This window comes from Sturnira hondurensis, unplaced genomic scaffold (assembly GCF_014824575.4).
Source record: "Sturnira hondurensis isolate 20B ecotype Veracruz unplaced genomic scaffold, ASM1482457v3 Scaffold0022215, whole genome shotgun sequence".
Classification (NCBI taxonomy): Eukaryota; Metazoa; Chordata; class Mammalia; order Chiroptera; family Phyllostomidae; genus Sturnira; species Sturnira hondurensis.
In genome coordinates, this window is record NW_028094846.1 from 6,339,812 (window position 1) to 6,357,904 (window position 18,093).

At 47.5% G+C, this 18,093-nt stretch overlaps 2 protein-coding genes across 12 annotated transcripts in view; both read left to right on the forward strand.

The window, feature by feature from the left end:
* Window positions 1–5,831, forward strand: part of RABGAP1L (RAB GTPase activating protein 1 like) — a 448,545-nt gene extending 442,714 nt beyond the window's left edge. For 6 of the 11 annotated variants that reach the window (XM_037035333.1, XM_037035340.1, XM_037035342.1 and 3 more), the window contains one exon: window positions 738–5,831. In XM_037035333.1, coding sequence (XP_036891228.1) covers window positions 738–890 — 153 coding nt within the window. In that variant the 3' untranslated portion in view covers window positions 891–5,831. The remainder of the gene's footprint in view (window positions 1–737) is intronic. The other 5 variants (XM_037035334.1, XM_037035336.1, XM_037035337.1 and 2 more) reach the window with 1 other exon arrangement.
* Window positions 5,832–7,212: 1,381 nt separating this feature from the next.
* Window positions 7,213–17,633, forward strand: CACYBP (calcyclin binding protein). Its single transcript, XM_037035107.1, has 6 exons — window positions 7,213–7,466; window positions 11,154–11,373; window positions 14,324–14,420; window positions 14,673–14,772; window positions 16,002–16,099; window positions 17,287–17,633. The coding sequence occupies exons 1-6, from the start codon at window positions 7,446–7,448 to the stop codon at window positions 17,441–17,443; spliced, it is 693 nt and encodes a 230-aa protein (XP_036891002.1). The 5' UTR covers window positions 7,213–7,445; the 3' UTR covers window positions 17,444–17,633.
* Window positions 17,634–18,093: the final 460 nt, after the last annotated feature.

Consider the following 18,093-nt stretch of genomic DNA (forward strand, 5'->3'; position numbering starts at 1 on the left):
TTTAGTTTACCCTGTGATTTTTCTTTTTTTGGCCAAGGTCATTCCTCATTGAACTTGGTCACTTTGGTAGCTGACCCTGAAAATGAAAGGTCAGACTTCCTCTGTTAGTCTTCCTTCGATGGTTGAACATCAGCTGACACCTTTTTTTTAACCTCTTTTTCATCTTTACCTGATTTTGCCAAATCTCTTTCCCTATAATCCCTTTCCATATTGGCAGGGCAACATAATTAGAAAAACAGTCCCAGCTTCCGGTGGACCGCGATCCGTACCCACCGCCACATCCTGCGGTGGCTGCAAGGCCACTGCACCTGCTGTCCTTAGCTGCCTCTGCGCTGGCCCTCGCACGTCCTCAGGGCAAAGGCCATGCGTTTGGATCTAGAGCGCACTCGTACTCACTCCATCAGTAGAAATACAGTCCATCCATGCTTTTCTGTTTGTGGTTCTAAACATGTTATCTTGGGCTGTAAGCTCACCCTAAATGGCAGGGGGAGTAAAAGGATGACATGGGGTTTCATTTCACTGTGTGGAAAAAGCACAGATTCTGGGTTTTGGTGGTAACTCTTCTAGCTATACACTTTTTTTTGCCCATTAAGAAGCCACTTTAATTTCTCCTGGGCTTTGTGGGAGGGAAACTATGGATATATAGACCTGGACATTCTAAAACGCTGTACTTGGATATTGTTTTGTCAGAAAGAAAACATTTATAAAACCTCAGATGATTTTCTTTCTTTAATTAGGAACTTGAACATCAGAGAGGGGCACTTATGAATGAAATCCAAGCTGCGAAAAACTCTTGGTTTAGCAAAACCCTGAACTCTATCAAAACGGCCACGAGCACCCAGCCCCTGCAGCCGCCCCAGGCCGCCCAGCCACCCAAGGAGAGCACATAGTCCCAGCCCCAGCCCAGCACAAGAGCACAACGATCGAAGTGACCGAGACCCCGGAGGACTCTCCCAGGCGTCCCTTTTGAAGAAGGAAAGTAAAGGAGTCCAGAAAGCAAGCCCAGTCTTTCCGTGGCTCTCCCTCTTCCCTGTGTGATGCTTTCAAGGGGATGTGATTTAAACTGACCTGGTTTATGCTGAACGCCTGTTTCAGAGCTTCTTGGAAGGCCATGTTCAGATCCGTCCTAGTATTACCCATTATTTTACATGCCTGAAATGTAGTTGGAAATAAGTAATTCAGAACTAAATGCTTTTTATTGAGCACTAATTCCACAATTGTTTTTCTTACATAAAAATGAAGATGTCTTTTATTCCAAGGTTGAAGTGATAGGAAGAGATATTTGTCACAGGCAAAAAAAAAAAAATCAAAATCCAAGACTCCTACCTTTTCGGGATTGGTTCCGATAAAGCACACTGTGGAGCTGGTCGGGGCCACGCCAGGTGGTTTCCTCCTGACAGGGTCCCCTGGCCGGCGGGGTCCCGTCCGAGGGGGGGGCAGACCTGGGATTGAACCGTCCCCGGAGACGGGTCGAGTGTTCCCTTTTCTGTTGGCTGCATCTGGAATAAAAGTGCCAAGACCCCCGGGGGAGGGGAGGCTGTGGAGGAAAGGAACTGAGACTGGTGAGCGAAGGAAGAACTCAGTCACTTGGTGCTAGTGTTCCCACAGGTCCTTTGGAGGGCCCCATGCGGGAATTGCAAGGACCTTAGTAGGAGCACAGTTGTGGGCCTGGCAGACATGGAGCCGGGAGTGAGTGTCGCGAGACGCAGCTGAGGGAAGCCTTCACCAGAGGCGCCACACAGATCCAGGTGCACCGCGGAGTCCGCACTGGACTCCGGAACTGGGGACAGAGTGTGTCGTGTAGTGTCCACACACTCTGAGGAAATGCGAATGCACCGTAACTTGGCTGAAGGTTCAGAATGGGAAGTCGGGGCCAGCTTCCCATCATCTTAATGTTAGGCAACTTTTCCTGATTTCTGTGGCTCCCCCAAAATAGGCCCTCGGTACCCCGAGATGAAGAGACGCAGATGCATTTATGACATTTTTGATGGAATATGAGACCTTTATAAGGTGAAAAAAGCTATTTAAAAGGTGATGGAAATATTTTTCAATTGTATTTCGCATGTCTATATCAATAGCCCATGCAGGAAACCCTTTGGGAAGGGCAAAATGCCTTTCCCCATTTTCCAGGCTATTTCGGAGGCCTTTGGTCTTTCCCACCAGCCCAGCTACCGTCGGTCCCCACGATAGCATTTATTCACACTCACCCTTGGCTTCCTTGGTGAACATAGTCTTTTCTTCTTTTACGATTGTTGTTCAGTTTCAGTTGTCCCCATTTCCGCCCTTTACGCTCCCCTGCCCTACCCCCCACCTCAATGAACGTATCCTTCGCAAAGGATCTTCTACCCGCAGAGCCAGAGCGAGTCTCATCGGCGCCAGGTGGTGCAGTCGAAACTGACACAGTCAGGGGATGAAAACCTAGTTACAGCGACCGCGGCCCCAAGGGCACACACTACAAGTTGCTTCCTTTAAACTGTTCGTGAACCTCTGAGGAGAGAAGTCACTTCGTTGGCATTCATGTCCTCTACAACCCATAAAACATAGGGTTGTCTGTCACCCTTGGTCACACTCATCACGTGATGTTGTACTTTCTCACTGGATTTGTTTTGGTCCTGACATCTTTCATTATAGTTACTTTCTTTACCAAAAATTAAAATAAGCCAGCATTCAAGTGTCCGTGTTGATTTGAACATTCCTTCCATGGCAGTTTAGAAAAGCTAATTTTTTTTGTAAGATATAGTGGCTAAAGAATTGCATCTTGGTACTTATTTCGATAAGTCATTTAGTATAATTTGTTAGCTTTACTGATACTTATGCTTTGATTCCAAGAAGCTTTGTACAAGTTGCCTTATCAAATGGCCAGCTAAGTTAAAGATTTGTGTTTCCTAAATCTTACAGTTCTGCCATATAAAGTTCTTTTGAACTTCCAGAAACCGGCACATTCCACAGAATGCCCGAATTCTTTTCCTTAAGTAGTGGAGGGAGGAATAGAATGGCTCTTGCTCGGTCTAGTCCTTACTGTAAACCTGCCTCAGTTTCAGAACCTCTTACATTTTTTTATACAAAATCAGGTGTATACATTCCAAATGTTTACTAAATCAGTCTTTTGCCTTTCCTTTTGACTTTTCCAAAGGGTCATCTTTAGATTTTTTTCTTGTGCCATTTCATATCATACTTGAGTATGTTTTGATACCATCAGCCTACGCTGTTCTTCAATGCAATGCCTTTGGGTCAGAAAATTCAAAACCTGGTGTAGGTAAGATGTTCTGCACGGTGTGTTATAGTAGCATTAGCCGAGCACACGTCCTTCACTGTGTATCGTTGAACACTCATGCATCCCAGCGTTGACTGCTAGTTCCAGTTTCACTCATTTTGAAATATATTTGAGAATTGCTACTCTAATCTTGATTCCTTTAGAAAGAGATTAACCAGCCCAAATATCCAGGAAATTTTCAGATACATATTCTAGAATGTGTTTCATCTTTTCCTAGAATGCAGTGTGTGCAACACCCCAGAAATCCAACATTTACAGTTCTGAAAAGAGATTATTTCTCTTTTTATTTAATTCTGCAAAATAAATTAAGGGAATGAGCTTCAATTTGATCATTTGATCCATGAGCTTTTGTATCTTGAAAATCTTATGTAACATTCTTTGAAGTTGACTTTTGAAAGAAACCAAGCTTGAATTTTGCAGTGCGTATGTTTGCTAGCTTCCCACATCCTGAGCCGTAGAACAGTTTGGTTATATTTAGTTACATAGAATTCAACGCAGAGAAACAAACTCTCGGTTGCCTAATGCTTGTATGCGGTGCCCATCAGAACACTAGCAGGTTGTCATGCAGGCCTGTGGCCTCTTCCCATACGAGCCAATCTCTCCTCTCTCCCGATACAAAGGTGGCAGTTTCTTCCTCATGGGCTTTCTCAAACTTCCAAAATAAAGCTGAAAAGCAATCTTTGCACTGATGTTGGGATATTTGGTTGTATTTATCTTGTTTCATCTCTTCAGAATTTTCATTCTTTTATATATACTATGTGTTATTTATTTTTCTCACACCATTACTCCATTTTCTTAAAATACTTTCCAGTTAATAACTAGTGGCTTCATTTCCTAGCTAAAGTGAGGAACACAAGAGAATGCACAGTTTAGGGCCCAAGAGATGAGAAAACCTTAGAAGGGCTGATGAGTTACTGCAGATGAGAATCGACGTGTATCTGATGGAAGGGGCTGAGTTTGCTTTTTTTGGCTGAAATACGTGTACTAACTTCTGCCAAGATGGTTGTCTGATTTCAGGATCCCCAAAAAGAGCTCTTAAAAAAATTAAATTCCTTGTTTGTTTTACCTGTCTTGGAGAGAGCACTTTTAATTACTTAGCAAGCTGATTCTATGGTAGAACTTTAAAAAATGGCTCTTAGAAAACCTCTGATTCTCATGCTTCAGTTACAGATAAACGAGAGAATGGACAAACTGTTGTTTGATCTGCACTCTTGGGTCTGTGTGTGTGGACCTGTCCAGAGTACCCCTGCCTCTCTTGTGTACCCAGGTACCAGCGCACCTGAGGGAGCACACTCGTGGCAGTCAGGGATAGAGGGGCAGGTCGTGGCTCGGGAAACCAGGTCGTGACTCACTCTTGCCCCCCAGTTGCCCTGCTCATGGCCGCACTGAACGAGAGCTGCTCTACAACATCCTTCCTCTGCCGCAGTGGCTTCCACACAAGAAAGGCAAAGCTTTTTACCCTGGGGATTTCCTTAGTTTCCCAAAGCTACCAAAATGAAGACTTGAGTGGGGGCTGCACCTCAGTAAAAGATGATCTGGAGTTATATGGAGGAAAGTGGATGTCTATGAGTTGCATTGTGACTGCAGTCTCAGCCGTCCGGTGTTCTCTTCTCAGCTTCCGTGTACCAGACCACTTGTCCAGCTAATCTGGAAGTGGGTCTGCTACCTGCTATAAAAACATCTTCATCAACACGTCCCATCTCCCCACCTCCATCATTGTGATATTCTCAAATATGTAATAAAAAACAATCATGGACTAGAACATGAACATTTTCAGTTACTTTTTCATTGCAGTAAGTTAACATTTGAAATTGTTTCCATTGAAATGTAACATAACTATATATTACTTATGGAATAAAATATAGGAAACTGGATTAGAAGGATATAAAATGCATCAAGTCTCTGGGGTCACAAAAGCACAAGAATGAAGCTGGAGATGGTCCCAGAATCCAGGATGCCCCAATAGCCTTTTACATCAGTTTCTCTATTTTTGGTATTTGCATAATATATGGCTTCTTAATTCAAATGAGGGTGGGGGGGGAGTTTCTGAGTATCACTTTTCTTTCTGCTCCTACCTTTCCCTTGCTGAGGACATGGTAGACATTCTTACCATTTATTTCCATGGATTGTTTAATTTTTGTACACGGTTTCCCTAATGGAAACAGGTTCTGGGATAAAGGAGTTGATTAGCGCAAACAGTGTTGACTACAAAAGAGACAATAGTAAGCAGCCTCACTCCCTTTAAACACTGACCAATTAGATGTTTCCGTAATTCCACGTATTATGCATAGTACACTATAAATGTAAATGTAATGCTTGTTAAGAAAAGTGCAATTTATTGTACATTGTCCCAACAAATGTTTACTTTTATAATCGTTATGAACTTGAATTGGATTAGTATCTTGTTTTCATGTGTGAATGAAACCTTGTGAAATAAACAAGTGCAACCAAGGAGGTGACAAGGTGACTGTTTTTGTGAGCCAGTGATGTTTTCAATGCTTTGTGTTGCCCCTTTTTTGCCCCTTTAAGCAGTAATAAACATTTGTTCTCGAGTCCACACACGTCTTCTCAATTTTTTTCTAGTTGATTTTATTCGGAATCATTTGAACCCAGTGTTTCTGTAACACTTCTTATTTGACACAGTCAGCTTAGGAAGAAAACCGATGTGGGAGCTTGTCCTGGGCTCTCCCTGCAGAGCCGTGTCCTCCACAGCAGCGCTGCCAAACGCCCCATTTTCCTCTCTCAAGAGTCCTTGGTTGCAAGTAACGAAGACTCTTAAACTAGCTTAGTAACAAGATAATTAACTAAAAGGAACTAGGGATGTTTTTATCAAAGACACCAAATGCCAAAGAGTCTGAACAGGTACTGGGACAAGGGACTGGAATGCCATCTGGAACCTAAGCAACTGTTCTCATAGTTGCTCTTCCGCTTGTCTTGCCCCGTGACACTCACCTGTTGCTGCTTCTCTCTGAAAAACAAGCTTTCCTTGCTTCTATGTGATTCACTTTCAAATCTACATTTCCTCTGTTCAAGGGACAGCAGGGGTGGATTTGCATTTCAATGCAACAGGTAACTCCAAAGGTTATATAATTTGATACTGTAGGACATTCATTAATCAGTTTGTACCTGACTTTGCAACCTTCCACTAACACTGTTAAATTGCCTAGTAAGTCCCCAGCTACCCAAATGCACCGATAGTTTTAACATTACTGGTTCCCTCACAGTGAATTGACTATTTGTCACATATTCATTTCACATTTGCATGAGTCTTGATTTCAGCTTTTTGAAATTATACTTTAACAAAACTAGTTTTTGTTTTTTGAGGATATACTTATGGTCATAGAGACAGACAGACATGATAGGACACCGATGTATTGGCTCCCATGTGCGCCAGAGCAGGAACACAACTGCAACCTACATATGATCAAACCGCGACCTTACTGGGGACGCCGTCACGTGGCCAAGGCAACCCTACGTGGCCCGTGATGACGCCACCACGTCGCTGATGCTAAATTGTGCTGACGTACCCGATAGCCAGAACCCACTGAAAATCAAGCTGTTCTCTCCAGGGTCCTCCATACTTTACGTCTTCGCTCTTTCCCGTTTTAAAAACCTAAATAGGCCGCCCCTTCTCTTTTTTCCTACTCTGGCACAGAGTCACAGATTAGCCTCAGGCAAGATGGCTGCATAACGGGCCCGCCTCCTAAACGGGACGGAAGTAGCCGACTCTGTAGCCAACTTCCGATTTGGATCCGGAAAACCTGTACGTTACTTCCGGGGTTAGGGAAAGTCCCCAAAGGCAGCGGTTCCGAGTTGCGACTGCGCAGCCGAAGCAAACGAGGTCAAAGTGTAAATCTACAGTTGTCGGTGCGGAGAGGAAGTGGCGTCATTCCTCTCGCGAGAGTTGAGCGTTGCTAGAAGGCTCGGGGTCGGGGAGCGGGGCGGGACTAGGGAGGCAGGTGGCGCTGCGGGACGTGCTGTGACGCTAAACTCGCGAAGGTTCTAGAGACGCCGCGCGCGATAGGCGGGCCGCGGTGTCGCGCAGGGCAGGCGGTGCGCACAGGTTGCGGGCGCTGCGAGTCGTGGGGTCCTGCGCATCGAGCGGTGCGACGTTTCCTGTTTATTTCCCCCGCGGGGCTGCATCTCGTGCCTTTCCTGGCTCAACCGGACCATGGCTTCAGCTGTGGAGGAGGTAAGGGTCCCGCCTCATCTTCCTCTGTCGGCCTTGCCGGAACTCCTCGCCGCGATTCGCGTGCTGACCGCCCTGCGGCCCCCTCCCTCCGTTGTCGCCCCCCGCGGTCGCTGCGCCTCGTACCCGCCTCCGTGCCGCGGGCCTGATGCTGATCGGCCCCCTGCGGGCGCCGGCTTCCACGGGAAAGTTGCCGATCGCCACCGCCGCCACTCAGCCCTGCTGGGAGTCCCTCCCGGGGTGTGTTGGGACATGGTGGTGCGGCCCGCGGATGGAGTGAGCCGGTCACCTTCCCGCGCCCGTGGTACTGGCCCGGGGACGTGAAGCTTCGTTTGCCTGGGACTGATGGCAAACCCCGAGTGTCATTGCAGGGTGGAGGGGGGCGAGCAGCTGAGAAGCCTTGGGTCCCACCACTTCATTCTCCAGGGCGTGTTTTCTCCGCACATGCGAGTAGTCGCGGGGTTTGGGACAGGTCGTTGTGCTTCTCTGAGCCACAGGAGCACCCATGCCATGGGGTTAAGGGCGCCAGGTATCAGTTCTTTGTAAAACAGTGCTTGGCGGACCACAGTCTGCTCTATGCGTTAAAAAAATTGGAAGGTTCGTTTACCCAGCGGTAGGAATGGCCCTTCTGTCTTGTAAGGGCTCTAATCTCTGAAGACGGGCGACTTGAGTTTGGAGAACTTGGGCGGTTACACACTGGGCGTGACGGTGCCTGGGTCGCTCTTTCCCTGGTCTAAGCAGAATGTCAGCATCCCTGGAAGTCTGTTCCCCGGTGTGACCAAGGCTGGGGACTCCCAGGTGGGACTTTCTAGGTTTCATAGTCTGCTAAAGTGAAGCAGAGGTGTGTGTGTAGTAAAGTCTGGGTCTGGGTGACTTGCCACCGGTTTCTGTGACAGGCTAAAGACAAGCCCAGGGTGCTGCGGGCTGAGGGAATGATCCATGCGGTGACTTTATGGCCCTTCACCCTCTTCAGTGAGTAAGGACTCATCAGTGCAGGCACTTAAATCAACATTTAGGGACGCTGCTGGGTGTTTGTTTTGTTTGAGATAAAATCCACTGTTTCTAACCCGCGGAACATGTATACAAGTCAGTGCGTTTTAGTGTGTTCGGTGTTGTTCAGCGATCACCACCAATTCCGGAACATTTTAATTACCCCCCCAGAGAAACCCACAGGAGTCCACTGAAAAGCCTCCACCCGCACCGCCGCCCTCGCTGTCCCTGCACGTTTGGGCGTGCCCCCGTGGGAAGCCCACGGAAGCCTACGCTGGGCGGCCTCTGCTTTTTGACTTTTTTTCAGTTAGCGCGATGTTTCCAAGTTCATCCATGGTGTGGCGTGTGTTCCTTTCGTGGCTGAATAGTATTCCACCGCATGGACACACCACACTTTGTTCTGTGTCATCCATTTTTGTTTTTGTCGTCAGTGGGTGTGAAGTGGCGTCTAACTGATGTGCGGATGAGCATTTCTCGGTACCTGCTGAGTGAAGCCGGCGTCCTCTCCTGTGCCTTGTGGTGTGGCCATTTGTGTCTTTCTGGAGCGATGTTTTGGGGCGCTTTGATTTTAATGCCTCCTCCCGCCGGACTTGGAACTGCAGTAGAAGATATGTTTGAATGTGTTTGAGGATGGGGTAAAAGTACCTGATTTTGCATAAGGAAAACAAGGGAAGGCCAAGATGAATTAGGCGAGAGACTGCGGCTGAAGGCACAGAAGGGGTCACTCCTACTGGTTTCAGGTCCACACAGTGGGAGCACCAGGGACCACCCACCCACCAGCCTACCTGAGCTGCTTCGGACCCACGGTGTCTGCACCTGCTGTCAAGGCACCAACAGGAGCCAGCACTGGATGCAGAGGGCCCAGGAATCCCTTCATTCTCGAGTCCTTTCCAGAGTCCGCTAGGAAAAGGATTCCTAGTCTAGTCAGACGAAGTCCTTACTCTAGGGACGGATATGCTAACTTTACATTTCAGCATCTGTCACGTTGGTGTTAGAATCAGTGTGAAAATTTTAAGCCATCTTAATAAAAAAGATTGCTTTGAACTGAAGCATCTTGGTGCTGGCATCCAAGAAGAGTTTGCAGTTTTTTTGTTTTGGTAGCAGGAGTTTATGGTTGTGTAGCGTGCGCACAGTGGGGCGCCTCTCACCGTGTTACCAGTCGGAGGCAGGGAAGGCAGGGCATCTGAGTTCAGTGAGAATGTCAGACACGGGTACCAGACAGCGACTGTTTTCCAGTCACTTCACTTTATAAGGACTTTCGACCTCTGCTTCAGGTCTTGTACAGAGTCACTAAGCATTGAAAGATGTTTCCCCTGAGCCTTTTATGTGCTCTCAGGCTATATAATGTGAGCATCTTCCTGTCAAATTGCTAGTGTCCAGCCAGAATGTGAAGTTATTTTAAGAAAATCAAATCCGCCCTGGCTGGTGTAGCTCAGTGGATTGAGCGCAGGCCTGCGAAGCAGAGGATTGCAGTTCGATTCCCAGTCAGGGCACAGGCCCGGCCTGCAACCCCAAGATAAATAAATAAAATCTTTTTTAAAAACTATTTTATTTCTTTATTTTTAGAGAGAGGGGAAGGGAAGGAGAAAGAGTGGGAGAGAAACATCAGTGTGTGGTTGCCTCTCATGTGTCCCCTACTGGGGACCCGGCCTGCAACCCAGGCATGTGCCCTGACTGGGAATGGAACCGGTGACCCTTTTCTTCGCAGGCCCGTACTCAATCCACTGAGCTACACCAGCCAGGGCAAAAATAAATAAAATCTTTTTTTTAAAAAAAGGAAAAGCAAATCCCTTTTTTGTAATTTGTCAGAGGATAACTGGGAAAAGTTTTGTCAGGCCTGTCAGTTTTGTAACAGTGTCTTTAACTTTTGAACTTAGAAAAGTGTTGGCTGTGCCTCCAGAAAGGGGACGAGGACTTGAGTAGGTGACGTTCTGGCACGAGGAGAGAGCGGGTGGCCCGTGTGGTGACCAGGAGCATGTTGGGCTGTGTACCCAGGTTTTTCTCTCTGCTGCGCGACCAAGTCCCAGACATTTGCCCATAAGATTAAGCATGGAGCTTCAGAACAAGATGTTTGCTTAAAAGCAGAAATACGTCTTTTTAAAAAAATCTTTTGTCTTTAAAATTCAGACTTTTTATGTGTAATAGTTGGGTATTTGGTGAAGAACTTTCGCTGACGGGAGTTAGGCTTGCTCGGTAAAGTTGCTGTAGCATTTCGTGACCCCGTCGGTAAAGTTGCGGTAGCATTTCGTGACCCCGTGTACTCACTCGTCGTGATAGTTTTAAAATTCTCAGTATCCGATGTCTAGGAGTGGATGTTAGAAGGAAATCTATGAACTCCTCTTCTTTTAAAAAAAATGAGATTCTTCATCACAGTTTATAAATCACTGAAGTTACCTTGTAATAAATGTTCTGTAACAAAGACAGTTAAACAGTCTACCAAACTGGAAAACAAAGGTTTGATTACCTATTGTTAATTCAAGATTGTCAAACTTTTCCTTAGAAAGAAAGCAAGCAAGCTTGGTTTATTTACAACTAGATAGGCTGGAAGAAAGAATTCAAGTTGCTACCCAACCCTAGAAAATGTGAGTGAATCCATCTCAGTTCTTAGCTCTTATTTCAGTAAGCTGAAATGACCAGTAGGCACGATGTCAAACTGTTACCTTATTTATTATAGCTGACTTATCTTTTATTGTAACACAGCTACAGAAAGATCTAGAAGAGGTCAAAGTGTTGCTGGAAAAGGCCACGAGAAAGAGAGTGCGTGATGTTCTGACAGCTGAAAAATCCAGGGTTGAGACGGAAATCAAGAACAAGATGCAGCAGAAGTCACAGAGGACAGCAGACGCTCTTGACAGTGAGAAGCCGGCTGCCGTGGTGGCCCCCGTCACGACGGGCTACACCGTGAAAATCAGTAATTACGGTAGGACCCTGTGCCCAGCTCCTCCTGCCTGTGAGCAGCCCAGTCTGCAGTGTGACCGGCTAACACACTTAGTTGTTAAAGTAGCTTGGAGTGGTCGTTTAGTGGTTTCACAGAGTGGTCCCATCACTTAATAAGATGCTTTTTAAGAGATGAACAAGGAAAGGATACATTCCAGCAGCTGATTTAGTGTAATAATGAGGAGCAACAAGAAGGAACCTACTTAGCACACGTGGAACACAGCTTTTTGTTTGGGTTTTCTTCCCGTTTCGCATTTCACTTTGCCGAACAACCACCAGTATTAACTGAGGAAAGAAGTCTAGTGAAAGTCAGACATTTCTGAGCATCTGGCATGTGCCACTATCGTGCTCAGGCTTGTGGGCACGCAGCGTGGCCAGCACCAGGCCCTGCGCGCAGTCCAACTGCCCACTTGCCCCTTTGGACGTTTTCGTTTGAGCCCCTCGGGCCAGGGGTGGCCTCGTCTCTTCGTGCACGCAGTGTCTGGCACCGAGTCGGCACTGGGTTGGCCAAAAGTCCCTTCGTTATTTTCTGTAAGGTGGCTTTAGTGGGCTTAGTTGTCTAACTTCACTTGAAACGATTTTGTTAACTTGTATTAGCTGTTAACTTGTGACAGCTGTACGTGTGCATTTTTTAAAAGAAAATAAAAAATGAGTGAATTTTTGTGTAGCCGTTTTAATAAAAATGGAAGAAAGTAAGCAACCTATTTTGCATATTATGCTTTGTTATGTCCAGGAAGGTAAAAACGCAGCTGAAATGCAAAACAAGATTTGTGCAGCGTACAGAGGTGGCTGTCACTGATCAGAGGTGTCAAAGTGATTTACATGGTTTCGGGCTGGAGATTTCCTGCGGGAGGTTGCCCGACGGTGGGGAAGAGTAGGTGGAGTTCGTAGCGATCAAATTGCCACATTAATCGATAACAATCCACATGACACCACACAGGAGACGGCTGACATACTCAAAATGGCCAGCTCAATAAAGTTACTGGTGAAAGTGAAAAAAATGTGCCTTTTTGGAAAGAACTAAATGGACTGTTTGGCCGACCCAGTATCTTGGGCCTTGTCATAGTGAAGAGCAGTGTGTGTGTCACACTTGGGACGCACTGTAGGGTTACGCTGTGTCCTTAGTCTGATTGACACGGGGAAGTGGTCTGAAGGTGGGGGTGACGCAGACACCAGCCCGCAGTGTCCGCAGCGTCGTGGATGAGACATGAGGCAAATTCACACGGACTGCCGAGTCCTGTGGAGGAAAGGGACGGCACGGCTGCTCCCTCAAGGGGGCAGCGCCTCAGAGCGGCCTGGCTACTCTCTCAAAAGTGCCTCAGCCCTTTACCCAAACAGGCTTTTATTGGGTTCATTTGGCACAGTAATACAGGTAAAGTTCATTAGTTATTGTCAGGCAGTAAGGACCAAACAAAAGGTAGCATGCAAAGAACTCTGAGGGCCTATTCTGAGTCAGGGTCTGTTAGCTAAAGGGCTACAGAACTTCGGGAAACAAACTCATTTCCTGCTCGGACCCTTATCATTTAATTAAGAGCATTTTTAGCAAAGCAGGTCTCACAGTATTTTACATATTCTTTCTTAGGCCTGATCACCTGGGGGGGACGCGCCCTTTCCAGCACGGAGCTGCACCGCCCCGTCATTGTTTCAGGCTTGAGTCAGGCAGGGGGAGTAAGGCAGTCCAGAGATTAGGAGACTTCTTGCAGACAGAGTGAGGACTCAGGCTATGTCAAAGCCCAGGGGCGAGGGTCCATCTCCCCCTTTAGCTGTGGCCCCCCAGGTCCTCCCCTGGGGCCTCCACATAATCATGCCTTTCTTAGGTGGTTCCCCCCTTAGGGAATCTTACTCGTCATTGGCTAACGGACCAAGCACTGGGGGCCAGTTATGGATGAAGTAAAAGGAGCAGAAGTGGTGCCCCTGCCAGGGAGACCAGCTTTGTCTCCTTAGTGGCTCACAGTCCAAAGGTCGCTCACTCAGCCTTAGCCAATCGGGGGGTTACAGCTCCTGAACCCAGGCAGGGCGGTTCCCAACATGGGGGGTTCTGGCACAGTAACCAGAACCTAGATTTGTGTTCAGGGAGAAACAATGTGGAAGGGTGGACTGGGTGAATGGGGAGAGACTAGAGGAAGTTCTGTAGAACGCTGTGGGCTCTTGAGTTAACGCTGTTTTATAGGAAAAACTGAGGAAGTGGTAGGAACCTGTATTTCATGTGTGTATATTATATGTACACAGTAAACATACATGTATTTCATATACTATGCTTTGTAGGTGAAGTTTGTGTTTTTCTTTAAGAATTTTGTCTCATGATAGTTTGTGTATTTCTGTATCGACGAATCACCCAGTGTAGAGACTAACACAGTTTCACAGCATGTACTGAGCTGGCATTGAGTAGGTATTAGGTTAGATTGGCAGATTGGTGAATCGGACTCTAAGTTTATGTTCCATGTCATCAGAGAAGGGAGCCGAGGAAGCCAGAACTGGCTGTGTGGGGACCTGCTTCGAGAAGCAGGAATAATTGTGGGGTTAGACAGTACTGAGGTTCTGCTGTCCACCTGGTGGAGAATCACCAGTATTCGGGTACAGGACAAAGTTATTTTCATAAATAGGGGAAATGAACTACTGGTAAAGAATGTCTCTGAGAATCTTCAGATGAAGAAATATTCTTTACTTTGAGGAATTAAGAAAACGCGGACTTTGTGTTCAGTGAACACGGACCGGAGTCGGGCTCTGCCGCTGGCTGGAGGTTGAATTCTGGGTGGATTATCCAGCTGCTTCGGAGCTCAACTTCTCCGTCCAGAAAATGTCTTACATTTTAATTGTTTTCATGTTTCTCCTGCTGGATTTCTGTCTTACCGAGTTTTATCATAAGCCACGTGCACTTCTGTTTTAGAGCGAGTACCAGACTTCACATGTCCCTCTCTGGTTCTTGTCCCCAGGATGGGATCAGTCAGAGAAGTTTGTGAAAATCTACGTCACCCTGGCTGGTGTCCATAATGTCCCCACTGAGAACGTGCAGGTGCATTTCACAGAGAGGTGAGTCCCCGCTGTGGGGAAGGTGGCAGTCTTCCGGTCAGACGTCACCTTGAGGGAAGCTCCACCCACAGCTTCTGCAGCCCGCCCAACTGCAGAGTGCGTGACCCTCCGCACCTGCTCTGGCCGGGTGCGTCGCCTCTGGGGCGGGTGGCCGAGTGCTCTTTCCCAAACCGCTCTGGTGGCTCTTTTCCACACGACGAGGCGTACCTTTCGTAGAACCAGATAGACGGTTTACTCACTGTTGTGTTGTAGGTCATTTGATCTGTTGGTAAAGAATGTCAATGGGAAGAATTACTCCATGATTGTGAACAATCTCTTGAAACCCATCTCTGTGGAAGGCAGTTCAAAAAAAGTAAGTTTGCTCTTTTTGTCATAATTGTGAACCTCATTAAATTGTACCTGGCTGATTTGGAATTGAAATAAACCAGAATTAATGCTCCATAAGTGGGCCCAGCAAGCCGCAGCACGTTGCATGGTGTGTCCCTGCAGTTCTGCTTGGACACGGCCTCCTGTGGGTGGTGTGTGGCTGCCTCGGGGCTCCGGACGCGGGGTTCAGGGGCTGCAGCAGGTGTGGCCACACAGTCTAAAATATTTCCTCTCTGGCCCTTTACAGAAAAGGTCTGCCAACTCCTGGTCTAGAAAAATAGAATATGATAAGAATATTGCATGGAAATCAGGAGAGGAATAAGCTTTTTAAATGGTTCAGAGTGGGACTTGAGTTTTAATGCCGGTCTTGCCACTTCCTGGTCGTGACCTTTAGGCAGTTTTCTCATTTGTACAGAGGGAATAGTAGTTCATTTCACAAAATTGAAATGAAATATATATGGAGTGTTTAACGGTAGCCCTTGTTGGAAGCCCTGTGTGGTTTTGATACATAAAAGGACTTAAGTACCTAACCTAGTTGGAGTCAGAAGCTATAAAAATAAACTGCCTCAGAAAACTCATCCACACTTCCCGCTAATCAGACAATCCCTCTTTCTACCTGATGTGAATGAGACTAGTTCTGCCATCTGTGTGGGGGGGAATTATGTAACCGCCGTACGGTGACATTGGAATATTATTTATCTATTAGCCTGTGTCTCACTGCTCGCTTTCCACCTGCTAACTCCGTGGTCGAAGGAACACTCCAACGACCCTGAAACCCCGTGGAGCACGGTTGAGGGAGTCGCAGGCTCTGCACTCCTGTTCCCTCGGTGCCCCCCCGCACGGCCGGGTTTCCTGCCCGTCTGGGACCCTCCGCTGTGTTGCCCCGCCCCCACCAAAGCCCGGCCGCTCCTCTGCTTCTCAGACGCCAGGCTCACCACCCTGGAGCTTGTGTGCTTCTCTGCCTGCTGTCTCGGGGGCGCTTCTCCTGCTCCCGGAGACGGCTTCCTGGTGAAGGTCCCCCCGGCTCCACTGACACCCTCTTTGTTTTGTGGACGCTTGGTATTGGAAGGTGTTCTGGTAGGACTCGTGGTCTTTCCGCTGCCCGAGGGCCTTGTCCTGGGACCTGAAACAGGCCCACGCGTGACAGTGACGACCATGGAGGAGCTGTTTGTCTTCTGAGTGGCTGAGCTGGGCCTGTGTTGCCTTCTCTTCCAGGTCAAGACAGACACGGTGATTGTCCTGTGTAGGAAGAAAGCGGAAAGCGCGCGGTGGGACTACCTGACGCAGGTGGAAAAGGAGTGTAAAGACAAAGAGTAAGTTCACTTCCGTTTCCTTAGGAATTGTGACGCCTTCTTTGCTGGGGCTGTAGATTTCTAGTGGCTCGTCTTTGGGGATGACAGACTTGCACGTTCCGCGATTGGACCGCTCACCTCTCGGTGTCCACTGGCTGGCTCAGTTTCCTTCTCACCTGCTCCGCTGTCAGAACCTACTGGAAGTGTCCGGCACGTTGCTTTTGGTTGGCTCTTGGTGCTGGTTCTTAAGGCACCCAGGTGCCCTTGGGACCCAGGCACCCTCAGGGTTTGTGAGGCCACAGAGGGTTCTGATAAGGTGCTTAGGGTTTCGAGTCCCTGATGGAGAGTGGGAAAGATGGAGTATTTTTCTCCTACTTAACGGCTCCTCTAAACTGTTTATTTAAAGACTTCCCCATCAGTCACGCAGTGCTCTGCATCGTCAGCCAGCCGTCCGCCTCTCTCCCTCCTCCTCGGGGGCATCTGGGGTGCGGCTGACTGGAGCTGGGTGCTTTCTGCGGAGCTGACTTTACTCCTGGGGGGATTGCCTGAGTACGGGGCCCGTCTCGCCGTTACCGTGTGTCGCAGTGTCCGGGATATAACCCGGCACGTAGTAAGTGCGGCGAGTGAGGATTTAAAGGGGCCCGGCCCAGGCGGACACGGATTGGACTGGAAAAGGCACCGACCACGTTGAGGACTGTTCACTGCCCGCCCAGCCCCGTGTCTCAGGCTCCAGGGGAGAGCGTTTCTGATAGGCAGTGTGTGAGCGTCCGTGTGTGACGGGCGTTGGTGTGCTTCTCTCAGAGTGTTTGTGCAAATAATATGAGGAACGTGCTTTGAAAAATTCAGGCAGTTCAGAACAGTAAATGCTCGTTTACTTACTTTTCCACTACAAGTCGCCTAAAACCCTGCCGTCCCAAGAGAACCTCCGGCCGTTTGGATGCCCGCCCTTTCGTGGAATCAGTGGGACCACGTGTGGGCACGGGGTGCTCTCATGGAGAATTTGTGTGGGCTGCACCGTGGGTGTCTGGGTCCTCGGCATCTTCCCCTTGTCTCCACTGTTGTGAACGTCAGCAACCTGGTTTCTATGGTTCCACGCTTAGTAATGATGCATATAAAATCTCTCAGTAAATGGGATCATTTGTGCACACATACATATATACCCATTTTTAGATGTATATGTATTTTTCAATTGTTTTCTTTTTTAACAGAAAGCCTTCCTATGACACGGAAACAGACCCTAGTGAGGGATTAATGAATGTTCTGAAGAAAATTTATGAGGATGGAGACGATGATATGAAGCGAACCATTAACAAAGCCTGGGTACAGTCCAGGGAGAAGCAAGCCAAAGGAGACCCAGAATTTTGAGGCTGCAAAGCCCTTTTGGGAACTGCGATGTGGAAGTACCGATGTTTCAATGAGGACACGTTGGTGAGCCGCACTGATAAACGCAACCGATAACTTGACAGAGTCATCTTCTAAGTCAAGGCAGTGAATTCTCCTACTGGAGGGTTTATTTAAATAAAGTACGCTTATTAAACACTTCCTCTAAAGGTGGTTTCCTCAGTAAACTGGCCATTCTGTTCAAGGAGTAATACTGCATTTGCATGTGAAACACGAAGAAGCAAGTCTTGCCCAGTGAAACACCCTGTAGTATTCTTGTTCACCTAGGAGGTAGAAAAGTTACTGCTTCTTAAGTTCCTGGCATCAGTTCTCACCAATGTTGAATAAGTAAAAAAAAATAAAAATAAAACCTGAATTTTTGAATAAAATGCAACTCTGTATCTGTGCTTCCAGGTTGCTATAGAGACGTCGATCTCTTCTGTATTAGCAGCTTAAGTAATGCACGCACCCACCTTACGGTGCCCTAAGGATCCAGAGTGTCCTTCACTAGGTTTAAATCCGTTTGTTGATGAGTAAATTGAAACCAAATCTGATCTCGACAAGGACGAACATCTCTGTCTAGTACCGATTAGTGATGTTGCCAGGGTCACACAGCTCACAGAACAAGCAGTGAC

Excerpts from the sequence above, each read along its gene's own strand:
- CACYBP (XM_037035107.1), top strand. The coding sequence starts at position 7,446 with ATGGCTTCAGCTGTGGAGGAG. Across the intron at positions 7,467-11,153 it reads TGGCTTCAGCTGTGGAGGAG|CTACAGAAAGATCTAGAAGA; the intron begins GTAAGGGTCCCG and ends ATTGTAACACAG. Across the intron at positions 14,773-16,001 it reads TGGAAGGCAGTTCAAAAAAA|GTCAAGACAGACACGGTGAT; the intron begins GTAAGTTTGCTC and ends CTTCTCTTCCAG.